This window comes from Canis lupus, chromosome 17 (assembly GCF_003254725.2).
Source record: "Canis lupus dingo isolate Sandy chromosome 17, ASM325472v2, whole genome shotgun sequence".
Classification (NCBI taxonomy): Eukaryota; Metazoa; Chordata; class Mammalia; order Carnivora; family Canidae; genus Canis; species Canis lupus.
This window is the reverse complement of record NC_064259.1, coordinates 37,700,084-37,721,490: the sequence shown is the minus strand read 5'-3', so window position 1 is coordinate 37,721,490 and position 21,407 is coordinate 37,700,084. Positions and strand designations below refer to the sequence as shown.

Sequence of the window (21,407 nt, the reverse complement as noted above, 5' to 3'; positions counted from 1 at the left end):
AGAATAGCCAACGAGAAGAGACAGCAATCCACAATGCTATAGGGTTTTACACACACTGATAATTGTGTGTAACTTTTACACACAAGTGACTTGTCTTGTAAGGTGGTCCAGCCACCAGTCCTTGATTTTCCAATCTCTCCATGATTTTCGCAGTGTTTTCTCTCCAGCCTTTAGAGTTACATATGGTGTCAAGATCTCAGTGTGTAAAGTGGCAGCAGAACCCCCAAGTCCTCCCGCCCTCCGGCCCCCAAAGAAAGCGACTGGCAAGATCTCCTTGTGTCAGAAAAGCAGGAAGAGTTTTATTGTAAAGAACAAAATTTCAGTAGCAGTAGAGTTGGGGGTTGAGAAGTAGGGATGTGGAGGGGAAGTCTTCCAGGTCCTTATTGTAAGCAAGTGTTTCTAAAGTCTTTGTGTTTGGACCTCTGTGAGGTCAAATATGATCTATCATGCCCTCTTTAAAAAGGTTTTTAAAAATAAAAGAATACCATAGGAATACTAAGGAAACTAATTAAATTCAAATACGAATGATCAAAATTTGAATATTGTGACATGGTAATACATTATTTATTCATGCATGTAATGTAAGATCCAGTTGCACAGATAAAATTACTGTGGGCCCAGACATTATCCAGTGTGTAAGGAGACAAGTCACACGCTGGGAGAACATATTTGCAAAAACACCTGTGACAAAGGCTGTTACCTAAAATTTACAAAGAACACTTAAAACTCAACAATAAGAAATAATCCAATTAAATATGGGAAAAGATCTGAACAGACACCGCATCAGAAAGGAGAAGACAGATATGAAACAAGGCACAGAAAAAATGTTCCAAATTTATGCGTTGTTAAGGAAATGCAAACCGGAGATGCTACTCCACACTTACTGTTGTGGCCACAATCTAGATCACAGCTCCAAATGCAAGTGAGCATTTTGAGGGACACAGATTAGCATTCCCTGCTGCTGGAAATGCAAAAAGGAGCAGCCATTTTGGAAAACAGTTTGGCATTTTCTTCCAGAACTAAACATACTCTTATCACACAATTCAGCAATCAGACTTTTAGGTATTTACCCTAAGGAGTTGAAAACTTATGTCTACGGAAAAACCTGTACACCAACATATATACAGATTTCTTCATAAGTTTAATACTTGTTGTAACTCACATTTCTTCCCAAGATGAATGGATAAATAAACTATGATGCATCTGGACAATGAAATACTATTCAGCTCAAAAAGGCATAGTCTACGGTCCATAGAAACAGCAAAGTGTTGAGCGGTTGCCAGGGGCTAGAGGGGAAGAGGGATGAATAGGTGAAATGGACAGGTAATGGATATGCTTTTAGATAAGGACAGATAAAATTTTTGAGGATTGTTTTAATTGAGATCTACTCAAAGCATACATTTGAACAGAATATGAATTCAGATTCCTTTTCAGGTAAGACCACATCTGTAAAAAATAATGTATCTGTCTAGTGCTTGAAATCATTTTCAAAATAGTACCAAATTTGTCATTTCCAAAAGAGTATTTAGGCTATCTGGTGTTAAAATGTTACTTTTGGGGAAAAACTTTCACACCACTCTCTACCCTAGCTGTGGTATATGAATTACATTCTATGGTCTACACCTTTCAGGTTGTGTTGTATTCTCAGGACGCACTGTGAGATTCCTTTATTTTGTCTCAGATAAAGGTAATTGAGGCAAATATAAAACTTCTCGATTTAAGTTCTTTGTGTGTGTATGTTGTTTTGTTATTGAAGTATATTTGGAACACAGTGCTATGTTGGTTTAGGTGTGATTTGACATGTCTATGTCATGTTATGTCACCACAAGTGTAATTACCATCTATCCCTACACAACGCTATTACGAAATCCTTGATTATATTCCCTGTGCTGTACCTTTCACCCGTGTGACTAGTTTTTGTTCATTCCATATACCTCCCACTCTCCTTCATGAATTTTTTCCATCCTCCGATCCTCTTTCCGTCTTGCCACCTCCAGTGTGTTCTCTGTATTCATGGGTCTTTTTGCCTTTCTGTTCTGGGGTTCTTGTTTGTTTGTTTGGTTTCTAGATTCTACATATAAATGAAATCGTATGGTATCTGTCTTTCTTTGTCTGACTTATTCCACTTAACATTAGACTCTCTGTGACTTTTCATGTTGTTGCAAATAACAAGATGTCTTTTTTATGGCAGAGTAATATTCCAGTGTATATAAATAAGTATGTGGGGTGTGTGTGTGTGTGTGTGTGTGTATCACTACTTTTTAACAGAATTAGGACCTCATATCTGCTTGAATTTACAAAGTTTATTTGTATAATAAATAAAGTGCTTGAACAATTGTACTAATTGTTCTCAGCCATATTTCCTGTGGGGATAGCACATATAATGCTATCCAGAGAACACAGTAATAGAGCAATTAGTGTAATGAGAAAGAAGAAATTCAGAGACTGGGGAAAAAAATGAATACTGAACGGTACTGAATATCTCCTGTCAAAAAACTATAACAATTTTGTTTGCGTCAAAATGTATTTGACTTGGATTGTCACAAATATGCCTCAATTTTCTGACTCTCAGGCTCTCTAAATGTAATAACCAAACACAAGGAGAGAGGGGTGGGGATGAGATACAAGTGAGCTCTCCCTCCAGCCTATTGCTCAGAGAGCACTTGCATCACCTCCGTTCTTGAGCTGCTTCTGCCCCGCGAAGGCTGCTGCAGCTGATGGGGCTGTAACATGGGCCAGAGCACTCAGCTGCACATTACTGCCCTGGGTTCTCCAACATCTGCCACTGACGCCAACTCAGACACTCTGCGGCGCCTGCTCCCCACTCAAGGAACACATTGGGCAGTGGTGACAGGCCAAACAGAGAGGTTTGTGTTCAGGGCTGAACCACTGTGGGAGGAGCTTGTATACCTTGCCCGCAGTAATAAACTCCAGCATCGTCAGCCTCCACTCTGCTGATTCTCAGGGTGAAATCTGTCCCTGACCCGCTGCCACTGAACCTGTCTGGGACCCCAGGGTCTCTGTTGGAAACCAAGTTGATCAGGCGCTGTGGAGACTGGCCTGGCTTCTGTCGGAACCAAAACAAATAGGTGTTCCCGTTACTGTGCAGGAGGCTCTGACTGGCCCTGCAGGAGATGGAGGCCGTCTCTCCAGGGCTGACGGACAGGGACAGTGGGGTCTGTGTCATGACGATATCCCCACTGGATCCTAAAATAATGAGAGATAAGTACAAGTTGTGTTAGAAACAGTATAAGACATTTCAATCATTTTGGGTTTTGTATATTTTAGGCTAAATCATATTTTGATTTTGATTTATGTTTTAAATCTATTCAATTATCATGGAAAACCTAAGATAGCAAGACACAGAGTGGCTTCTTTCTTCTTTAGCATCTCACTAAAGTATTGTTTAAAAGGTACGAATACCTTTTAGTTTCTTCTTAATTCTCACAGTCTAAAAATTAAATTCCTCTCATTGGAGGGCAATCTCCCGCATGCACAGAATACACAGGGAGAGAAACAGCACCAGGGGAGCTGACCATCCATGCCCCCATGTCTTTCCTCATCCCCGCCCTGTCCTTACCTGGGATCCAGAGCATCAGCAGCCCCAGGAGCTGAGAAGGGAACCTCATCTTGAGAAGCTGAGCTGAGGAGCCCTAGTAAGTAAAGACAAGCCTAGAGCTGACCTTTATCTCAGACTTTCAAGGGAAGGTCCTCCCCAGGGGACAATATGCAAATCCCCTGGTGGGTGTGGCAGAGTGGAAAGAGGCACAGGCAGGTGCAGGTCCCTCTCCTGCCAGTGTAGTAGCTTAAAAGGTCTTCTGTGCTGGGAGGAAAGCTAACAGAGACAAATTCTTTACTGCCTGAGTAAGAAGAAGGATCGAACTGAGAAAGTCAGGATCTGTGGGAAGACAGTGCTCAGAGTCCTGCCCTTCTGTGAAACCAGCAGGGACCCGAAGGTGTAGTGGCCAGTGTCAAATTCTGGCTGGTGAATGGCCCTCCTGGTGGATTCCTGTCTGCTAATGTCCCAGGGGAAACAGTTGACACTCCCAACTGCAGCTGAGTGGCGGAGGATCTCCAAATCACGGGAAGAACTGGAGATAGTTCTAGCGTCTATGGGGTCTCCTGTTTCCAGGCTGATGGTTTAAGACTGTCTAATAATGATTTAAAATAAACTCACCTTGGGACCCTGTGAATTACACTCTATGAGAAAATGAAAGCAAAAAACTCGAAGAAGTAGGAACATTCTCTCACAGGAAGAGAACTAAGAGAATAGGAAAGAAGACTGACAGAATTTTATGCTTCAGGCAATGAGTATGATTTGTGGTAACCCTTTTTTACAGTTTGGAGTGTATTCTGTCATACTTGTCTCTCCCTCCCCAGATAAAGATAGTTAGATTGATCCTTCGATCGATAGACACACACATGCCATGTGGTATATATGAGACCCTTCATTACAACAGGGACATAACCTGATGATTCTTCATGTGTCCGCTTGACGTTATGTCGTTATGTCATATTGAGTCATTTGTGAGAATTGTGTTAACTTCAAATTACCTCCCAACTAAAGTCACTGTCCTCAAACAAAATCCTGGAGAAACTGAAGCATAGAGTTTATAGTTCTTTGAATCGCTGGTAATTAAAAGCCAAATCATACTGAATTGAAAAATAACTGAATATATACAATTCCAGGCATGATTATGGACAAAAACTCAGGCTCTGTATCTCCTAGGAAATCTTTCAAGAGTAAGATTTTGTAAAGTGAGTGGAATAGCTATTGTGTAAAAATGCTATGGAGAGCAAATCCTGAACTCTGTGGAGAATCTCAGGTGCTCATGGCAAATTGAGATAGAAGTAAGAGTATAATAGCCCAAATCCCATAATTTCTTAGTTGTCACTTTATTTAGTTTTTCTTGTTTTCTTCCTTGATCCATCTTATAAGCTAGCCAATGCAATCCTGAATCTTTCTCTTGATATTTCCAACCTTCCTAATGAAAGCTGCTAGTGAATGAATTCAGAAAGATAAGCCACAATAATGAAAAATTACAGGACAAATCAAAAGGAAAATACAAGACAATTTTATAAATCTCAAGGTGAGTGTCAAAACTATTCATTACCCATGTTAAATGAAGAAATACATTAAGTATCACTTTTTTGTCAACTGTACTACAAAAGGAATCACATTATACATTTTTTAATGTGAAAGCTCAGTGTGGATATATGGCTGCAAATTATTCATCTGTCATTTTTTTTACTGTGTATCAGTGTTGAAATGTTTTTTTCCGAATTAATTTTTAGAATGTTTGAATTTGGAATATACTATTTGCTATAAAACTTAACATGAAAACTTAAATCTTTTCTGCTTGGTTGCTTGTCTCATACTTTCTTGCCCTAATATATCTCAAAAATGCAAGATCTTAGAAAAATTCTTTCTTAATAGTAAAGGCTTTGAAATTTTCCTATATGACCTGTAGACTGAATGAAGAGTATTCCTAGTTCCAAACAGGAATCCACGATCTGCATGTTTACACTCTATTTTGTACCCTGGATAATAAAACTGACCCCAGCAAAGCTGGATGCTACAACCTCACAGAAAGAATAGCATTTGTAAGGGGTGTAAGAAGAAACTCTGTGAGGTCCAGGTGGGAAACAGGGCCCTAGAAGTCTCTAAGATAACCACCATCAACTGAATTAGGAAGGAGTTTTGCAGGTGGACTTTATTGCACTTTTGTCTCTGTGTGTGAGGCTGTTCTTCTGGGTCCAAAAAAGTGGAAGCCAGTGTGTGATTTGTGTACCTAGAGAAGTTTTTCTTGTTGGTGCAACCATGAGCCCACTATCCTGGGGTCAGAGTGTGTGGGGTGGGAAGTGTGATGGTGTTATACATTCTGTAATCTATAAATTTGATCTATAAATTTGATCTATAAATTTTATCAAGCCAGACACCTCAAACTATGGTGCTTTGGTGAAGATGAGACAAACACAGAGGACTGTGTCCCTACTAGCCCAAATGGAAGTTCTTTCTGATAAAAGGTGAGCTTGTGTTTTTCATGAGAACTGAGATCAAGACATCCAGCAGAGGGAGCATCCCCAACTTCAGTTCTGTTGAGTAGATTCTTGGGACTTGTGATTGAAATGGGTCACCTTTTCTAAATATTTGTAAATGGTTACTACTGAGTGATAAATGTACAGATAAATAAGTAGTTTATAGGTAGCTCACATATACCTGTGAATATATTGATCTTCTGGCTTTATAAGGCAATTCTCAACCATGTAAGCTTAAAATGACCTGGATAATCCAAAGCCCTGATCTCTATTTATGAGTATTCTCATCACGGAGGAGAGGGAGCATTCTGAACTCAGGCCCTGATCCCTGATACCCTAGGGAAAACAAGGAGGCAAAAATTTCTCTATATATCTATGACAAAACTTCAGTTTCCTTCATTTGAGACTTAGCCTTCCCTTCAATCAACGAGCTTGAGACTTTGAACTGGCTTAGGTTTAGGTCCTGCGTCAGAAGCAGTGACTTTAGACTTCGGCTCCCCCAATCTAGAGTTTGCAGTTACAGAGGCAAAATACACTAAGTGTCTGCACGTTGAATAATTTCTACTAATACGTACTTAAGCATCTAGTGCCACAGATGCCTCTTTCGGACCACATGCTGTCCTTGTACATTTTGGAAATTGTACACTTTCTGCCTATGAAGATTCATATGACAAGCTGGCCTGTGCTACTTGCTGACATCCTTGGTCCCAGGCATCGTTCCCTGGAAAGCAGGCTCACGAGTGAGGCAGCATGGGGACACTGGTTGGGGAATGTTCTTGAGGTCAGTGTCTCTGGAAAGAGAAAGCAGGATTGGGCACATGAGGGAGTTGAGCAGAATGCAGTAGAATTAAAGCCAAAGCCGATAGCCCAGGGGGACCCAGAGCTGGTAGGTCTCCAGAGAGAAGCCAAATTGGGGCACCTGGGCCAGACCCTTATCCAGGATTTCATCTCTTACATACCTGCTGTACCTTTATTCATGCTTGATTTACTTTCAGAGAAGCTGATCTTTTCATATTTCTCCCCAGATTTCCTCAATTACAGTTTTATTTTTGCTCTTTCTTGAACGTATGAAGAGTCTATAACATTATTTTTGTCAATACCCTAGAAATGTGTTTTATATTAGACAATTTTTTAACCTTGTTACGGAAAAGAAAGAAATTTTTAGCCTGTTTTCAGGGAAGATTTCAACCTTGGGGCTATCTCCATCCCACGTGTGTACTTAAGAAGAATGCTAACACCCCTGCAGACTGTGGAGGTGTCACCGCTCTTGCAGAGACTGGGCACAAAGAACCACCTGGTGGAGGAGAAGGAACTCCAGTCCATATAAGCCAGGTGGCTGTCCCTGACCAGCTATGTAGCCAACCCCAGGCAATTTAATGATGGGGTTTCCCAAGAACCCAGTCTCTTGGGTATGGGTCTGCTCCCAGTTGGCTTCCATGTCCATACTTCATCCTCCACAGCAGCTGCCTGTGGCCCTAGAATGTGGCCTGGAGGCCTCAGCTTGACAGGACTAGCCCATCAGGAGTCTCCTTCAAAATGGGAGAGATGAAGGGATGGCTCCCCTGACCATTTGTAGGAGCGGGTTCCCTTACCTCCCTCCAAGAGGTGTGATTGCTTTGCTAGAGAAGCTCACAGAACTGAGAGAAACACCTATTTATGTTTATCAGTTTCTTAAAGGATATGATAAAGATACAGATGAAGAGCTAGATGGAGATACATAGGATGAGGTCTGGGAGGGTCCTGTGTACAGCAGCTTCTGTCCTCGTGGAGATGGAGTGCATCTCTTTCTCTCTGTGGATTGTTCATCTGTGTGGAAGCTCTCTAAACCTTGCACTCTTGAGACTCGTGGAGGCTTGCTTACCTAGACATGATCGATTATTATCTATGTGTCAAGCCCCTCTCCCCTCACTAGATGGGGGAATGGGGCAGCAAATTCCATGTTTCTAATCCTGGCTTGGTCTTTCTGGTGACCAGTGCCCATCCTGGAGCCCATTTGGGGGCATCTTCACAGAATAAAAGATGCTCCTAGAGCTTTTATCTCCTAGGAAATTATAAGGGTTTTCAGAGCTCTGTCAGGGGCTGGGAGCAGAGACCAATCTCTATATTTTCTAGTATCTCACAGACATAAATCAAGATTTCTGGAGGACCACCATCCTTTCAGAAGCTGTGGGGACTGCGGTTCCCACTCAAAGGTAGCCAATCCCCTATCACATACTCCAGCACACCAAGCAGTGGGTGTTGTAAAGGACACTCAGCCCAGGGCAAGAAAGAGCTGTTGGGGAAGTTCTTATAGCAGAGACCTGGACTTTAACTCTTAGCCCTCCTTCCCTTTGGACTGCTCAGGATGAAATGGCTTCCCCAGGCCCGTTGCTCACTTTGAGGTCCTTTTGGTAACAAATGTATTTGCCTATTTTAGAAAAATCAAATAGAGAATATGAGTGTTATATCTAAAATGAAGAATATTAATTGAACTATATAGGTTCTTATTAGGAAATGAGTGAGTTCTTCTTTGAAGGGAACTCTGAGCCTCCTCCCTTTTTTCTTGAAATAAACTTCTGCTTCTAAAGTCCAGTTAAGAGAAAGAAAAAGGTTGTTCAAAAGTCACGTGAATGTCATCTTCTGTGAGTAAACAGAGAAACTTTACATGGACTCCTCATTTTTAGGAATATAACATCTTTTAAAAGATTCTGTCTCCTGTAAGCCAAATTCTGTTGCTTTACCAAATGACCTATGGTACGCAATTCTGAACCTAAGAGATTCCTTTTTCCCTTGTGGAATGAGGACAGAGAATTCAGTAGTTTCTAGGATCCTTTTCTGCCCCCCCACCCCCACGCCTGCCAGGGAACATGTGACTCTTAATGTCCAACAAATGTAAGTTCCTTAAGTACTGTCATCAGAGCCCACAAGTTCTCCATTTTCTATGGTGGAGCTTTATATCCTTCTTCTTACCCACTGCCACCCAAGGAGCACATAAATGGCTTTTCAACTTGCTTTGATATCTATGATTTGTCTGACATTTGACCTACCTTTAAGGACAAGGGGAGGCTATTCTGATCGTCAAGCCCCTCCTTGTGTTGAGTCAAGAATACTAGGTATCAGCCTCAGGAGGTTTTGTGTGTAGTGCAGGAATATGCTCAGCATAACTGACCCAAAAGACAGGTGAAACACATATTCATGCCTGGAGCTCAAGAAACTCTCTGAGGCCAGGTTGTAGAATCACAATACTGGCAGTTAAATTTGGAAAATTGATAGCCAGCGGTTCTTTTCTTTTTCTTTCTTTTTTCCACCCTCATGAGATACATCCGCTAGTGAAGATACTTAGAGTGATTGAAGATACTTTATGACTATTCCCTAAATCCAGATTTTTCTGATGTTCCAGAAATTCGAGCAGTGGTTTCTAACTGAAGCACAGATTGCAAGATTCTCTAAACAACCAACAGTGCTTAGCATGTCCACCGTTTCAAAATGCCACCTGAATTTTGTTTTATTAAGAGAAAGCTGCAAACCAGCACAGTTGAAAAATATCCCAACTTCCTTTTTTAATTTGGAATTGTATTTACATAGTGTCATAGTTCACATTTCCAGTCTAGGAATGTTGTTTTCTTTGTTGTTGAAATAGTGAATGAGGGAATGAGAGACAATTTTGAAAACAAAATCATTAGAATATATAGTTCAACAGGAAAATCATACGTGAGGTAACCTTCACTGGAGAACGTATTCGGGAGCACGAACTGGCCTCTGTGAGTGGAAGCTTAGTGTGCCTGGGGAAATACAGCCTCTTCCACATACTCCCCATGATAGGAGCCAACGAAAGCAGTGGGCTGTGTTTCTATGCAAATGAGACTCACACTCCTTACTCATGCTTGACACTCTTATTTCTTTACCATAAGGACCAAGGCACTAGACTGTTGCTTGAATTTTCTATTATGACACCTCTGGATACATTTCTTGTTCATTGTATTCTCTTGTCTCTAGGATCCTCCCAGCCTCCCAGTAGGATGGCCCTGAGTTCATTTGTAGCAGCTAGAATGGGGCAGGGAGGGGCCATTGTGTCTGTGTCCAGGTCATGTTGGCCTAGGTTGTCCCCGTGGAGGAAATGACTATAATTGTTTTCAACCATATGCAATACTGTGGCTGAGGTGAAAGAAGGAAAAAGAACATGTCTGGGTACTGACCACACAGTTTCTGCTCCCAGTGCATCTGCTTTGCCCAGGCATCTTCAGAGTCCTTACCTTGCTGAGGTGCTATTAATGAATTTTTGGGAGAGGAGACAGCTCTAAGAATTCAAGCAGGTTCTAAAGCCTTGCATCTTATCTAACCTCCCACTCTGACCTCTGGAGTCCCCTGTGGATTCAGGGACAGCGGACATGCTGCAGATACCTCACCCAGCCCGGATGTCAGGCTGATATGGCTGCAAGTCTTCCTGTCTGCAGGACTGATGTTTCTCCCACTGTGCTGCAGTCCTTACACACTCCCTCTCTGAGGGCCACTAGCTGCCCTAGGTTGCTTCCCCAGGTTTTGGAGGCAATGCTCTGATTTTCTTAAGATGGTGATTTTTATTACAAATGCTGTTTTCTATGTTTTATTTGAAGATTAGAGTCAACATGCTTGATGTTTTCCTATTATATTTCTCTTTCCAAAAGGAACGTCCAAGTTATTCATTGCAACTTCCTTATTCCCCAGTGGTTATCCCATGGTGATTCTTATTAAATATGTGTGTTGGTCTCAAGATTGTTTTTTCATTTTGCAGTGCCCTAATAATTGTAATTTGGGAGGGTTGATTTGACATAACTGCTCTTAGGACCCTTTCCATGCCAGAAGAAAAGAGAATGAGCACAAGACATGCTTTCCTGGGTACGATGTTCCTACCTTGTACTCCTATCTCAATATATTCTACTACATACTTTGTAAGTTTATAGTTTTTGTAGAGGAGTGCCTGAGTGATACATTTGTTTAATTTCTAACTGGTTTTGGCTTGGGTGGTGATCTCAGGGTTTTGAGATGAAGCCCTGCATGGGGTCCTACCCAGAGAATGGGGTCTACATGTTACTCTCTCTTCCTTTCCCTCTGCCTCTTCCTCCCCCACTCTCCAAAATAAATATGTCTTTAAAAAAAGTGTTACTTATTTGATAAATGACTTTTGTGGGCATTGTAGAAAGTTGATTTCATTTTTCCTATATAGGAATGACACAGTTCCTTACAATTATTTATGAAGTAGTTAATCTTTATCTAGTGTGTGCACACCCATGTACACATACACACCTGCAGTGAAATGACTACAACAATTCATCCAAGTTTGACTGTTTGACTCAATAGAATTAAGCAACAAAAGTTTTTACTTTCAGCGTTTCCTTGAAACTTAGGAATGAGACAAAATTTTCTTCCCATCAAGATAAATGATAACTTATCAGAAGCCTGAAGAGCAACTCAGATGTACCCATAGATTTGGCTGATGAAAATATAACAGTACCAGTGGAACATCATCTGGGCAGAGGAGAGCAGGATGGGTCTTCAGAGAGAAGAGAAAATAAAAGATTCAAAGGAGCAGACAGGCCAGGACAAAAGTGCTGGTACACTGCCACCAGAAGCTCTAGTACTTTTCTGTCAGGACCAGGCTGCAACAATGCCTGAGCTTTGCTGTCTCCTCCAACACTAGATGGAGAGGAAACAAGCAGAAGTGGAAGGGAGAGAGCAGGCGATTGGGGGAAAGAGTTTGCTCTTTATTAGGCAGTCTAGTTGATTGATCATTAAGAGGATTCCAGAAAAGAACGTGGAGACAAACTTGAACATCTTAGATTGTCCACAGCCCACACTGTCTCTTCCACTCTTATCCCAATAATAAGTTCTCAAGGATTCATAAATCACAACCTATGAGCATAATCAGGCTCAATTCTGGGGTGATTCTGGGGGAAGGTAATGATACAATGTACCCAGATAGGTTGGAAGGAATGAAAAGGAACTCTACAATACTTTGACAAATAAAAGACTTAGTTGATCAAACACATACAAAATAAATAATCAAAAAGGAAATGACATTTCAATGAAGTGATATATTTACTAAGAAGAGCCAAGGAGAAGAGGCAGCAATTCATGACACAATAGGGTTTACAGAAGTCACTTCTCCTGTAAGGTGGTCCAGCCACCAGCCCTAAATTTTCCATGTATCCCAGCCATTTTGGAAGTGCCTTCTCTCTAGAACTTAGTGTTATGTATGGAGTAAGATCTCACCATGTAAACTGACAGCAGAACTCCTCCATGACTCCAGCTCTGCTCCATAGAAAGGTACAGGTGGGATCTCCCTGTGTCAGACAAGCAGAAAAAATTTGTATTGCAGATCGTAAATTTCAGTGGGGCAAGGGACAGGTCTCCCAGGTCCTGTTTCTATTAAAGGTTCTTAAATCTCTGTGCATGGAATCTCTGTGGAGTCAGACAAAATCTTTGATGTTTTCTCACGAAAATGTTTTTAAAAGCAAAAAATAAAAAAAGGAATAGGTGGAAGCTATAAATACAAACATAAAATTTTTTAATTAGTGATTTAATAATATATCCTATATTAATGTATGAAATAAGGAAATCTGGTTGCAAAAAAACAAATTATTCTGTGACAGATATTCTCCAGGGTATAAGGAGATTAGTCTCAGACTGAGAGAAAATATTTGCAAAAACACATCTGAGAAGGGGAGGTGGGTGCAGGGAGGGGGTAACTGGGTGACAGGCATTAAGGGGGGCACATGAGCACTGGGTGTTATACTATATGTTGGCAAATTGAATTTAAATAAAACAAAAAAAATGTTCTATGAAAAAAGCCACATCTGACCAAGGACTATTATTTAACGTTTACAAAGAACACTTAAAACTCAACAATAAGAAACAATCCAATTAAAAAATGGGCAAAGAGCTGAACAGATACCTCATCAGAAAATAGAAGATGGATATCAAACAGGCATATGAAAGATGTTCAACATTATGTGTCATTAAAGAAATTTTAATCAGAGATGCTACTACACACCTATTGTAGTGGCCAAAATCCAGAACACAGACAGCTCCAAATGCTGATGAGGATGTTGAGGAACACAAAGTAGTATTCCCTGCTGGTGGAAATGCAAAAAAGGAGCAGCCATTTTGAAAAAACAATTTGGCATTTTCTTACAGAACTAAATGTACTCTTATCACACAATTCAGCGATCAGACTTTTTGGTATTTACCCAAGGAAGTTATGTCCATAGAAAAAACTTGCACACCAATGTACATAGTAGATTTACTCATAATTTGTAAAACTTGTATGTAATCAAGATGTCGGTCCCAAGGCAAATGGATAAATAAACCATGATGCATCCAGACAATGAGATATTATTCGGCTCAAAAAGGCATACTCTACCTTCCATGGAGACAGCAAAAAGTTCAGTGGTTGTCAGGGGTTAGAGGGGAATAGGCAAAACACAGAAGAGTTTTTGGACATTGTACATTTGTCCAAACCCATAGAATTATCAACACCTAGAGTGAACTATACTGTAAACTGGACATTTGGGATGATAATGATGCATCAGTGTAGGTTTATTGGTTGTAACAAACATATTACTCAGGAAAGGATGTTGATGATGATGGGGGGCTGTGCATATGTGGATGAAGGTAGTATATGGAATTATCTGAATTCTGATTACATATACCATGGTTCTAATATTTTGGGATAAGCAATTTTAGGAAATAAATGAACTTTATTACTCAACCTGGAACAGGATCATGTTGTTCTGTAGACTGAATCATTCTTTTATTTCTATCACACCATGTAATTGACATGACCCCAAATTGGGTCAGAGATAATTTTTTAGCACTATTTTATTTTATTTTATTTCTTTTGAAATACAGAATTTTATTTAGAAACTGTGTCAAGTAGGGAAAAAAAAACCAAACCCTCTCAAGAAAGACCATGTGGAAAATGGGTTCCCAATAAAATGGAATTTTAGGGCAACAAAAGTCTAAAAGGCCACAAGAGACAAATAGCACCACTGTTACTTGAACAATGGCTAGTTACCTGCATTTTTTGGCATTGTTAATCACTGAAGCTGAGTTCTCCTCTGAATTCCACACAGAGCACACCCAACACAACAATATTATCATAAAATATCTGCTTTCTACACACATTTTAGGACAAGCTACCACCAGGAACAAATCAGTACAAATATATCAGGGGTTGAACAATCTCAGTAGTGGGTGACACACATTTTGCAGAATTCTGCTAAACAAAGGAACTGAATAGTCTAGGGGCAAAGCAATTGAGGAAGAGTAAAGGAATGAACTATTTTAAAAATTAATAATTCAGACACAGTACTGTATGTACCTTCTGGAAAAGAAAATTAACATTTAGTAACACGCTAACAAATTTTATCTCCAAAGAGATTAGTGCACTGGCAAAGTATTCAGATAAAGGTGGAGGGTGATGGGACAGCAGTACCAACAACACCCAATCTTGCAGATTCCATGGTAGCGATGGCCTTCACTGGTCACTCTGTTTGCCAGAGGTTCAGAAAGAACTTGCAGCATGAGCACCTGCCTGCTGAACTTACACTCTAGGCAGCAAACTTTAAGGAGCCAAAGAGGAGTCCTCAGTGGACAAGAGGAGCAGAGAAGAAAAACATGTTCAGTGTAAACTTAAAAGACAGTAAAATGGGACATGACCCCCACTCAAATCCCAGAGATGTCAGCAAGTTCCCCAAAGTAGCTGGTAAAAACTGGACCCACCTCATTTCTCAAAAAGCACAATACATAGAAATTTCAGGGATAATTGGAAAAATCATCAGAGAATTGTTCAATGAAATTCAAGCACTTCAACTCAAACATCTCTGGGCTGAAACATGCCCTCTATTCATCCAGACAACAACCCCTCTTGCTTCTTAAAGCAGGGATATGATTGGTCAAGGACACTAAATGGCTTTTCGGAGCTACTTTTTAAACTTCCCTTTTGGGTCAAGGTCTAGGGCTCTGAGGATTCAAGCAGCCCTGCAGGCCAGTGCACAGCAGATTCCAAAGCTCCAGAGGCCTAGCCCTTCCTTCCCAGACACCATGTCAAACACCTAAAATCTCCGGTCATGTTACAGTTTATATTTTGAGATATGGAAGAGATATTTTAAATTCTCTTAAGGCACTTATTTATTTAAACATTCTCTGCTGAGATTTCATACCAGCTTAACATTCAGTCTTCACATTTCTCTACTGGGGACTCCACCTCAGTGTGTGACATATAAGCACCTTCTCCAGCAGTGTTACCAGCATCCACATAGTGAGTCCCGTGTTCCCCAGGTGACCCAACTAGATGATAATACTGCTCTGCTACAGGGTAAAAGCTCCTAACTCAAACTCATGGGGAAAGGGGTGACACTTCTGTAAAGCACCCTTTAAGAAGAGGTACTATTTGCTGAGGAAAAGAAACCAGTGAGTATTCTAAGGATAATAAAAGAGGGTATTTTACAGTTAAGAACATGATTTGGAGAGAAGCATTCAGATGTTGCTCTGCTGGTCCAGGCTGTTAATACTCCTCCTGTTCCTCCTGCGGACCCCCTTCAGCAGGTATCACAAAGCCTTGGTGTGTGGCATAGAGAATATCCACGATCCTCTGCAGTACAAGATTGTTTTCTCCCTCATTCTCCTGGCAGATCAAGTCAATGTTCCTTAGCTTTCCGAAGTAGAAATCTCTTTCTTTTTCCAAGTCTTTGATGGTGAGTTTCAAAACGTTGACCTGCTGAATCAACACAGCCACTTGGCCATCCCCCTTGCCCATGCCCACAACAGGATTCTTTTGCACCCCACACTGGCCAGCCTTAAGGGTTGTGGTAGTTCTGTGTGTCCCAGTGGGCCTCTGGGGAGCCGACTGGCTAGGGCTGAGGGGTTTCTTCAGTTTGTTCAGAGCTGGAGTAACGAGGGAGGGAGCCACTGCAGTTTCTTGGCCTCGTCTGGCAGCTACTGGGTCATAGTCTGTCCCATCATAGTTGGCATCAAAAAACTTCCTGAACCACTGAACAAATTCAAAATTGTCTTGAAACTTCCCTTTTACTAATTTGTCCACAGGAATGATTTTGTCAACACCCATTCTCTTAAAGCCTGCTTGTAGTATTTTGAAGTTCTGGATGTATTCATGCTCTAGCTTAGCCCGAAATTTCACTTTCTTCAAGGCAATGCAGCCAGGGAACAGGATGTCCATAAACTGACAGTAGGCCGCACCTGAGCACAGCTGTTCGAGCTTTGTCAGATTCAGCCGCAGGGACTCATTGATCCAGGCCAGCATGTCATGTCGACTTCTGTTTTCACTGGTGACTGACGTTGAGTAGACATTCACTGCCATCTTCCAGTCTTGGCAGGCCGGCGTCCACTGCCTGCGTTGGGGACTTCGGTTCCATCTTCATCCTAGTCAAACCGCCCGCCCACGCGATGACCTCACACGCACCCCACCCCCACCTCCACCCCACGTTATGCAGCGACGGACCATTAAGCACTCTTTTAATTGAGATCTACTCAAAGCATATCATTTCTATCCATTTTCAAGAAAGCATGCAATTCTGATTCCTTTTCAGGTAACACCATGTTCTATAAAAATAATGTATTTTATTCATCATTCTCAGTCATATTTCCTGAGGGAATAGCAAGTGTGGAATGCTATCCAGAGAACATGATAATGGAGTAATTATTGTAACTGGAAAAGGAGAAGTTAAGAGAGTGTGAAAATAAGCACTAATAAATTCTGAATGATACCCAAGTATTATCCTTTTGGAAATATAACCACATTTCTTTGCTCCAAAATGTATTCAACTTCCAATGTTACAAATATGCCTCAATATTCTGATTCTCGGGCTGACTAAATGTAGTTGACCGAAGCACACAAGGCAGGGAGGGTCGGGATGAGATACAAGTGAGCTCTCCCTCCAGCCTGTTGCTCAGAGAGCACTTGCATCACCTCAGTTTTTGAGCTGCTTCTGCCCCGCGAAGGCTGCTGCAGCTGATGGGGCTGTAACATGGTCCAGAGCTCTCAGCTGCACATTACTGCCCTGGGTTCTCCAGCATCTGCCACTGACGCCAACTCAGACACTCTGCGGCGCCTGCTCCCCACTCAAGGAACACATTTACAGACTGGTGACAGGCCACAGAGGTTTGTGTTCAGGGCTGAACCACTGTGGGAGGAGAGTGTGTACCTTGCCCGCAGTAATAAACTCCAGCATCGTCAGCCTCCACTCTGCTGATCTTCAGGGTGAAATCTGTCCCTGACCCGCTGCCACTGAACCTGTCTGACACGCCAGTGAAGTGGTTGGACACCCTATAGATCAGGCCCTGGGGAGACTGGCCTGGCTTCTGCATGTACCAATCCAAATAGGTGTTCCCATTACTGTGCAGGAGGCTCTGATTGGCCCTGCAGGAGATGGAGGCCGTCTCTCCAGGGCTGACAGACAGGGACAGTGGGGTCTGTGTCATGACGATATCTCCGCTGGATCCTAGGTAAGGAGAGACAAGGACAAGGGTCAAACATTATGAGCTATTTTATGATTTTGTGTTTTATATATTTTAGGCTAAATCATTTTGATTTATGATTCATACTCCAAATATATCTAGTTTCTATGGATAACTCCAAAATTGCAAAGGGCTAAATAGACTCTTTCTTTTTCAAAATCTCAAAAAGCACAGTTTATTATTCTTTTCAGTTTCTTCTTAATTTTCATAGGTCTAAAAATTAAATTCCCCTCATTGGAGGGCAATCTCCCCCATGCACAGAATACACAGGGAGAGAAACAGCACCAGGGGAGCTCACCATCCACGCCCCCATGTCTTTCCTCATCCCTGCCCTGTCCTTACCTGGGATCCAGAGCATCAGCAGCCCCAGGAGCTGAGATGGGAACCTCATCTTGAGAAGCTGAGCTGAGGAGCCCCAGTAAGTAAAGACAAGCCTAGAGCTGACCTTTATCTCAGACTTTCAAGGGAAGGTCCTCCCCAGGGGACAATATGCAAATCCCCTGGTGGGTGTGGCAGAGTGGAAAGAGGCACAGGCAGGTGCAGGTCCCTCTCCTGCCAGTGTAGTAGCTTAAAAGGTCTTCTGTGCTGGGAGGAAAGCTAACAGAGACAAATTCTTTACTGCCTGAGTAGAAAGAAGGATCGAACTGAGAAAGTGAGGATCTGTGGGAAGACAGTGCTCAGAGTCCTGCCCTTCTGTGAAACCAGCAGGGACCTGAAGGTGTAGTGGCCAGTGTCAATTTCTGGCAGGTGAAAGGCCCTCCTGGTGGATTCCTGTCTGCTAAGGTCCCAGGGGAAACAGCTGACACTCCCAACTGCAGCTGAGTGGCAGAGGATCTCCAAATCACGGGAAGAACTGGGGTTAGTTCTAGGGTCTCTGCGGTCTCCTGTTTCCAGACTGATGGTTTAAGACTGTCTAATAATGATTTAAAATAAACTCACCCTGGGACCTTGTGAATTATGCTCTATGAGAAAATGAAAGTAAAAACATCCTGTCAAGGAGGAAGAGTCATACTTACAGGAGGAGAACTAATAGTCACATGGAAGAGAATAGGAAAGAAGACAGAATTTTATGCCTCAGGCAATGAGTATGATTTGTGGTAACTCTTTTTCCTCTCTGGAGTGTATCCTGTCATACTTCTCTCTCCTTCCCCAGATAAAGATAGATCGATTAATCGATCGATAGACACACACATGCCATGTGGTATATATGAGACCCTTCATTACAACAGTGACAGAACCTGATGATTCTTCATGTGTCTGCTTGACGTTATCATATTGAGATATTTGTGAGAATTGTGTCAACCTCAAGTTACCTCCCAATTAAAGTCACTGTCCTCAAACAAAATCCTGGAGAAACTGAAAGCATAGAGTTTGTAGTTCTACTGAGTCTCAGGTAATTAAAAGCCAAAGTCATACTGAATTGAAAAATAACTGATAAATACAATTCCAGGTGTGATTACACAGAAAAGCTCAGGCTCTGTATCTCTTAGGTTATCTTCCAAGAGTAAGATTTTGTACTGAGAGTGGAATAGCTATTGTGTAAAAATGCTGTGGAGAGCAAATCCTGAACTCTGTGGAGAGTCTCAGGTGCTCATGACAAAATGAGATAGAAGTAAGAGTAGAATAGCCCAAATTCCATAATATCTTACTTTTCATTTTATTACTTTTTCTTATGTTTTCTTCCTTGATCCATCTTTTAAGCTAACCAATGCAATCCTGAATCTTCCTGAAAATTCCAGCCTCCGTAATGAACGTTGCTAGTGAATGAAGTCAGAAAGATAATCCACAATAATGAAAAATATCAGGACAAAGACAAAAAGGAAAATACAAGACAGTATTATAAATCTTAAAGTGAGCATCAAAACTATGTGGCACAGGATCCCCAAATCACAGGATGAAATAGAAATAGTTTTAGGGTCGATGGGATCTGCTGTTTCCAAGTTATTAGTTTTAGACAACTGAATAATAATTTAATAATGAATTAAACTCACCCTGGGATGTTGTTAATTTTACTCTATGAGAAGATGAAAATAAAAAGTCCTTTTCAAGTAGAAAAGAATCTCTCTCTTATAGGTAGAGAACTAATAGTCCTGTTGAAGAGAATAGGACAAAGACAAAATTTTATGCTTCTTGCAGTGAGTATATTTGTGGTAACCATTTTTTACAGTCTGGTGTGTATCCTGTCATACTTCTCTCTCCTTCTCCCCAAGTATAGATAGAAAGATAGATAGAAACACACACTCCCCCATGTGGTGTATAGGTGATTTGTCTACACGCACACACATACACAGACACACACTCACTCATCCCATAGCATCAAAAAGATTTCTTAATGGAAGCACTGCTTAAGAGGATGGGACAGAATGAACAATGTTTCATTTTATAGCATTTTATTTTACATTATCTTTTTCATCTTCATGCTCAGGAAACCCTTTTCCATACAGAAGCTTCCTCATCATGTATAACCAGTTTCTGTCTGGGGTTCTGGTTTCTTCTTAGCTCTGTGTGAGAAGCTATGTTTCTCCCTTGGCTTTTATGTTTGGCATCAACAGCCATGAGCCTGCATTTAGAAGAGATTTTGTATGTAAGAATGGCAAAAACTGGGGTAACTGTTTTAATGTCTAGGCATCACCTGTACCTATGGCTGACATTTTCTTGGGTCTTCAGTGGAAGACAGTCACTATGGAACGGGGTGCAGGGTCAGAGCTGCTAGGGGCATCCGTTTACCAATCATCTTTCATTAAAATAGGGACATAAAATAGGGACATATGATTGTTCACGTGTCTTCCCATAATATGTCATATTGATCCTTTGTGAGAATTGTGTCAACTTCAAATAACTTCACAACAAATTGTCACTGCCCTGCAAACAAAATCCTAGAAAACCTGAGAATAGAGTCTGTAGTTCTGTTAGATCTCAAGTAAATTAAAGCCAAAGTCATACTGAATTGAAAAATAACTGAATACTTACAATTCCAGGTATGATTATGCAGAAAAGCTCAGTCTCTGTATCTTCTAGGAAATCTTCCAAGAGTAAGATCTTGTAGTAAGAATGGAAGAGCTTTTGTGTAAAAATGGAACTGAAAGTGAATCTGAACTCTGTGGAGGGACTTGGTTAGTGATGAAAAATTGTGATAGAAGCATGTGTACAATAGCCCATGTCCCATGTTTTAATAGTTGTCATTTTATTTACTTTTTTTCATGTATTTTCTTCCTTGATCCATCTTATAAGCTAGCCAATGCAGTTGTGAATCTTCCTCTTGAAAGTGCCAGCCCTTCTAATGAATCATGCTAGTGAATGATTCAGAAAGATAAGTCCCTTAAAATGAAAAAAATTAGGACAAAAACAAAAAGGAGAATACAAGATAATATAAATCTTAAGATGAGCGTCAAAACTAATCATTACAGATGTTAAATTAAGAATCACATTATGCAACACAGTTTAAAGTATACTAAAATAAAAGGAATCACATTACATGTTATTGCATGCGAATTTCTCAGCCATATTCCACACAAAATGTGGAATTCCACAAAATTTGTAGAATATGGCTGAGAAATTCTTCTTCTGTCATGTTTCTTTTACTCTGTACCAGTTTTAAAAATGTTTTTTACAAAGTGTTCTTCATAGGGGTGGTGGAAGGGGAGGAGGGCGGGGGGTGGGGGTGAATGGGTGACGGGCACTGAGGGGGGCACTTGACAGGATGAGCACTGGGTGTTATTCTGTATGTTGGTAAATTGAACACCAATAAAAAATTAATTTATTATTTAAAAAAACCAAAGTGTTCTTCAGAATGCTTGAATTTGTAACAAGATTACTCTTTGCTATGAAAAATCACATGAAGACTTTGTAAGTCCCCTCTTCATTTGGGTTGCTTA

The 21,407-nt window shown here is 41.0% G+C and overlaps 1 protein-coding gene across 2 annotated transcripts; it reads right to left on the bottom strand.

Moving 5' to 3' along the window:
* Nucleotides 1-6,609: 6,609 nt before the first annotated feature.
* On the bottom strand, nt 6,610-16,463 carry LOC112664367 (microtubule-associated protein RP/EB family member 1-like). Of its 2 annotated transcripts, XR_007403191.1 has the most exons (3): nt 15,506-16,463; nt 12,268-12,338; nt 6,610-6,830 (listed from the first exon to the last, which is right to left on the bottom strand). XR_007403191.1 is itself a non-coding variant. In XM_049095973.1 (1 exon), exon 1 carries the CDS (start codon nt 16,373-16,375, stop codon nt 15,563-15,565), a length of 813 nt encoding a protein of 270 aa, XP_048951930.1. In that variant the 5' UTR covers nt 16,376-16,463; the 3' UTR covers nt 13,860-15,562. The 2 variants fall into 2 exon arrangements, 1 of the variants encoding a protein (XP_048951930.1); XM_049095973.1 differs by lacking the exons at nt 6,610-6,830; nt 12,268-12,338 and having other exon boundaries at nt 13,860-16,463.
* Nucleotides 16,464-21,407: the final 4,944 nt, after the last annotated feature.